We start from the raw sequence: 5,714 nt of genomic DNA, 5'->3' as shown, positions 1-5,714 counted from the left end.
TTTCAAGCTCACAAGTAAGCCTATCTCAAATTTATAGGGTGAAAGATGAAAATGGATTCTCTAGATCATTATGCTATAATTCTACTCTCTAACTTTTACCACACTCAACATTTCTCTACAATAAAAATACAATATATAAGTATGTCCCTTACATGCTTAATAATAAATATACAAATATATTTTATATATAACTATATTAACTTAATTAATCTATGCTTAGATTATAATTATGAGAATGAATTCAATTTAAGGATGCAAACAGGCCTCAGAAAAACAGAGCAAGCTGTGGCTTCCAAGCAGCTACTGGAAAATATTACGCGCACCCCGACACTATCCCAGGACCAGGCGGCGAAGACTTGGGTGCTCTGCAAGTCGACGCCCATCCTCGCCGCGGCGGCGACACGCGCAGATCGAGATCCGGAACAGACCGATCCGGCCGGCGAGATGGACATCGTGGTGGGCGCGCTGTCGGGCATGGTGGACGCGCTGCCGGGGAAGCTCGGCGAGCTGCTGGAGCAGGAGTATGCGCTGCTCTCCGGCGTCCGCGGAGATGTCGTCTTCCTCAAGGAGGAGCTGTCAAGCATGCGCGCCGCCATCCACCACTGCGAGTCCCTCGACCACCACGACTCCCAGACCACTGGATGGATCGACCTCGTCCGCGAGGTCGCCTACGACATCGAGGACTGGGTTGACCTCTTTGGCATCCGGGTCAACGGCGGCGCCCAATCCACTTCCGGGTTTCGTTCCTGGATTCGCCGCTGTGTGGACAAGTTAACGGCGCTCCCCGCCCGCCACACCATCGCGAGCGAGCTCCAGGGCCTCAAGGAGCGCGTTCTTGAGATTAGCGAGCAGCGGAATCGCTACAGGCTCGGAGCGATGGTTGGCACCACCTCGCAACATCCCCATGATCCCAGGCTTTCTGCGCTCTTCGTCGACCCCGGCAGCCTCGTCGGCTTGGATGGGAAAGTGGAGGATGTGTCCAAGACTGTCATGGACGCCGGCGGCACTAATAAGCTGAAAATCGTCTCCATTGTCGGGATGGCCGGCTCAGGGAAGACGACGCTCGCCAATGCAGTGTACCAGCGTCTTCAAGCAGACACCACCTTCCAGTGCTCTGCTTTCGTCTCCATCGGACCGAAGGCGGACATGGTGAAGACAGTCAAGGACATGCTCTCAAAACTCGGCGAACGGCACCGAGGGGGCGAGGACATTAGCCAACTCATCTACAGGGTCAGAGAAGTACTGGAGAAGAAGAGGTATGCCTAGCATGACCTGCTGAATTTTGGCAACCAGACTACAGAATCACAAGCTGATTTGGTAATATTTTGCTTCATCTGTGCATCCTTTTGGACTATTACAGGTACCTCATTGCGATTGATGATCTATGGAGTAGTGAACAATGGGGAGCCATATGGTGTTGTTTTCCAGACCACAGTCTTGGTAGTAGGATAATCACCACAACAAGGAATGATGCGTTGCCCACCAATCATCATTCCGGTTCAAGCAAATTTGTCCACAAGATCGGCCTCCTTACTGACAATGAAGCCAAGGAATTGTTTCTGAAGAAAGCTTTCAGCAGCCGGAATGATTGTCCACAACATCTGGAGGATGCTTTTACAAAGGTTCTGAGAAGGTGTGCTGGCCTGCCACTTGCTGTGGTTAGCATAGCAGCCAAGTTAGCACACAAGCAATCAAGAGATGAATGGGAAAAGCATGGATTGAACTTGCTATGCAGTTCACATCCAGATGGGTTAGATGGGCTGAAGCAAATACTCGATCTTAGTTACAACGATCTACAGCCACATCTCAGGTCATGTTTGCTGTATCTGAGCATATTTCCTGAGAATTCAGAGATTGAGACAGAGCGCCTAGTGAGGCGATGGATCGCCGAAAGATTCATCGCTGGAAGCAAAGAGGAGACAGCAATCAGTTACTTGAATGAGCTAATTGGCAGAAACTTGGTACAACCATTGGGTCTGAACCATGATAGTATCCCAAGGCGTTGCAGAGTCCACCCAGTGATATATGATTTCATTGTTTGCAAGTCCATGGAAGACAACTTTGCCACTCTGACAGATGCTCAACATGTCCCAAACAACAACAGAACTGTCCGTCGGCTATCCCTGAATTTGAAGAACAATAGCAAGGAAGATCAACCTGCAGCTCGAAATGAGTCTACTGACTTAACTCATGCTCGCTCAGTCACTGTCTTTGGTCACGCCAGTGCCACCCCTCATCTGACTGATCTGAAAGTGGTGCGTGTGCTGGACCTCGAAGGCTGCAATGGTCCTGTGTGCTTGGATGGCCTATGCAAGCTGGTGCTGCTGAGGTACCTGAGCCTCAAAGGCACTGATACCAGTGAACTCCCACCAGCAATTGGGGATCTAAGGTGCTTGGAGACACTTGATGTGAGGTCAACAAAGGTGGAAGAGCTGCCTCTCAGTATTGTCAGGCTGGAAAAGCTAATGCATTTGCTTGCTGGGAATGCCAAGCTGCCTGGCGGGATGGATAAGATGAAAGCCATGCGGTCATTGTCATGCGCTGGTATCACGAAGAGCTCTGCCAACGTCGTGGAAGAGTTCAGTAAGGACGATAACTTGAGGGAACTGGAACTGTATTACTATGCAACTGAAAAGCCTGGAAATGAGAAGCAAATCATGTTCCCCGTTGATAGGCTCCAGACTGTTAAACAACTGTGCATCCGGTGCACATCACCATCAGTGACATTTGAGCCCCGTGTACTGCCAAAGATCCAAGCACTTGAGCTGAGGTTCGAGAAAGGCCGGGCTGATGACATGAGTGGCGTGTCTGGCTTAGAGCATCTGTCGAGCCTGAAGCATTTGGTCCTCGATTTTGAGAAGCATGATGCGGGCGCCATGGCGACAGTTGATGCAGTGAGGAAGGCTGCTGAGGCGCTCCTTCTAGATCATCAATGTATCACTATAAAGGTGGATGGGAAGAACTACTAATGCAGTGAGGATTGAGGAAGAGGTAAGGTACACACCTATAAGGCTTACTACAAACAGTGCAAGGCGTCTGCTCATTGTGTCATTCAGTCTCTAAGCACTTACTTCGACATGTGATACATTCACGGTTTACTGAAATGTTGAGACTTGAGAATGTTTCAGTTTCTCGTGCTGTAAACTTTCTATTTAATGATGTGTAATTCATTTATATTTCTCAAAAGTTTGATGTTTTCTGCCACTGTTCTTGCTTTGGGGACCCTCAGTTCTTGAATGGTTTTCACAACTAGTTATCGTCCTAGTTGGACAGAAAAGATAAAATAGAATCTTGAAAATTGTATTTTAAAATTAACTTGAAAAGTAATTTTGGTTTGGCACCCGTTATAGGTCCTTATATAGGCACTCATTAATAGAGGCTCATTATTACAGAGAGGGTTCCTCTGTTAATCATTACTCGTAAAAGATACGGACGTCTTAAACTGATCACCTCTTCTAACAGCTGATTAACACTGCGGACATGATTATTACATCTTTTAATAGCAGATTAACACCATAGATAGTTTAAGATGACCGCCTCTATTAATAAATTAATAGTGGTGGATGTTCTAATCGGACCGCCTCTGTTAATGTTTTAATAGAGGTGAACTTTTTTACGAAAACTGTCTCTTTTAATGCTTTAGCAGAAATGAGTGTTAATGCATTACAGAGACGGACCTTTTGCCTAGGCGCCTCGCTCCATTAATAGAGGCGGCGTCCATTCATGCTCGCCTCTTTTAATCCCGAGCCTTATCTCCCAAAATATAATGGGATTCACAGGGCAAACCGTGTTATGTTCACAACTTGTATTAATCAATATAGGGATCCTAACCAATATCACTCGGACGTCACTGCGCACTTGTTAGTAATTCATGTTGGTTAATGGGGCACACACGTACACATTGAATGATTCTTCCCACAGTTCGAGTCCACCGGCTACGTACTTTTGATCGTAAGTACAGTAACAAATGGTCATTTTTGAAATATTTCAGACTTGGTCCTGATGTATGTTTTGTTTTGTCCTTGTGGTAACAAGATTCAAACGCGGACCCAATGCAAGTTGCTGGACTGAAGAGGTCAATTAGTTGCCTATTGTAACCTGACCTGAAATCGATCTCTACGACTTTTATAGTGTTATTATCATTTTTTTTGCGAAGCTATGACTATTAAGCTTGTGATAACAAAACATAAGGTTTTCTTGAGATGCCGACTTGCCGAGGGAATGCACTGAGGTAAGCAAACCTATAATGCATTTGCTCGTGCACAAAGGCAAGTACGAACTTGAATAGTTAAGATTGCGTGTATGACAGTGATGGAACTCATGATAACTTCATCCTTCTCCATCTGCAAACATTATCACAAGTAGTAAAATACAGGCTTAAGGCGAAACAGTAAAGTAAACCCAGTAATGTTGATGCACGTGTTCACTTAGATATAGTCAACAATACATTATATATATGAAAGCCAAGAAAGTCTTAGTTGCATTCGTTCACATCATGAGTGACGAAATTGCCAAGTTTCGATTTTTTTCCAAATAACATTGCTTTAATAAAAGTTGTTAAGATTAGGTGTTGTACTCTGTAAATTGTAGGAATAATAGCCTATCGACATTGGTAAAATCTAAATGGAGAGGCCTCTTGATTTAAGATTAAATCGAGAGCCCCCTAATTAATGTTTGGAAACCACACAGCTATTGGAATCGTTCAAATCCGAAGAACGAAGAAGGAAGTAGCAAGATCTATCGCCGACATCGTAAGATGTCATATGCTATAGGAGAGTTGCTAAATCACATACGTCTGATTTTTGCTTTCTTTTCAGGCAACAAACATCATCCAACTAATCTTAATCCAACGATCAGTACTCATCCTCATCCTTAGGACTGAGCACCTTCTCTTTGCTGCTAGTTCATCTTCACTTTTAGTTACCTGTAGGATAGGAAATGTGTTTTCCATTTTATGGCTGATTTTAAGTTTTTCGAAAATGATTTTTTGAGACAGACCATGTTACCGATTACCACTAGAAATGAATTTAATTTCAATATGCGGTGAGACGAAACGTCAGCAGTTTCATATCCGTAAAAATGATCTTGTTTTCTAGATGATTTTGGTAGAGATGATTGCTGCAACCATCCTATTTTAACCGTCTCTATAAATGATTCGTATAAAAAAATCGGGTTGACTGTTTAGAACAAGAACGCCTATAGAAGGATAAACCATACCTTTCGTTTCTTGGGCGCCAAACAATGCCAAGGAAGTGCGGAAGTAGCTTTTCAGTAGCTATACAGAGGCTGTCTTCCTTATTACAAAAAAAAGCCTCCCATTGGCCATTGTATGTTAACTTATTAGTAAGGTTCTTTCAACGAACTTTCCTTGTGGCTCCGATGTAAGTATATTTGCAAATGCAAGCAGCCACACAACATTGTTAGTGTGTGAACACACGATAGAGGAAGGCGGTGCCGAAAAGGTACTCTGCTGTGGTACTGTAGTCGTTGCAGGGGCAGGCGCTGAACGGCTCACCTGTCACACTGTAGCCACAGCAGGAGCAGGCGCCAGAGTCAGCTCTGCTGTGTTATCTAGTCACTATTGCAGCATGACAGCTGTACTAGGACTAGATGGATAGAGTTGTATATATAGTTTGCCACTGCAACTTAGTAAAGAGAGAGTTCAGATTTGCCATCTACTATACAGGGCTCCGCCCAACGCTGGTGTCTCTGTT

At 44.8% G+C, this 5,714-nt stretch overlaps 1 protein-coding gene across 1 annotated transcript; it reads left to right on the top strand.

Moving 5' to 3' along the window:
• The first annotated feature begins 311 nt into the window (after positions 1-311).
• Positions 312-3,204, top strand: LOC136458229 (disease resistance protein Pik-2-like). Its single transcript, XM_066458208.1, has 2 exons — positions 312-1,256; positions 1,361-3,204. Exons 1-2 carry the CDS (start codon positions 445-447, stop codon positions 2,967-2,969), a joined length of 2,421 nt encoding a protein of 806 aa, XP_066314305.1. The 5' UTR covers positions 312-444; the 3' UTR covers positions 2,970-3,204.
• Positions 3,205-5,714: the final 2,510 nt, after the last annotated feature.

This window comes from Miscanthus floridulus, chromosome 6, assembly GCF_019320115.1.
Source record: "Miscanthus floridulus cultivar M001 chromosome 6, ASM1932011v1, whole genome shotgun sequence".
In the NCBI taxonomy this organism is placed as follows: Eukaryota; Viridiplantae; Streptophyta; class Magnoliopsida; order Poales; family Poaceae; genus Miscanthus; species Miscanthus floridulus.
Note: the sequence above shows the minus strand (reverse complement) of the source record. Positions and strands in the feature narration are given on the sequence as shown.

Excerpts from the sequence above, each read along its gene's own strand:
- LOC136458229 (XM_066458208.1), top strand. The coding sequence starts at position 445 with ATGGACATCGTGGTGGGCGCGCTGTCGGGCATGGTGGACGCGCTGCCG. Across the intron at positions 1,257-1,360 it reads GAAGTACTGGAGAAGAAGAG|GTACCTCATTGCGATTGATG; the intron begins GTATGCCTAGCA and ends GGACTATTACAG.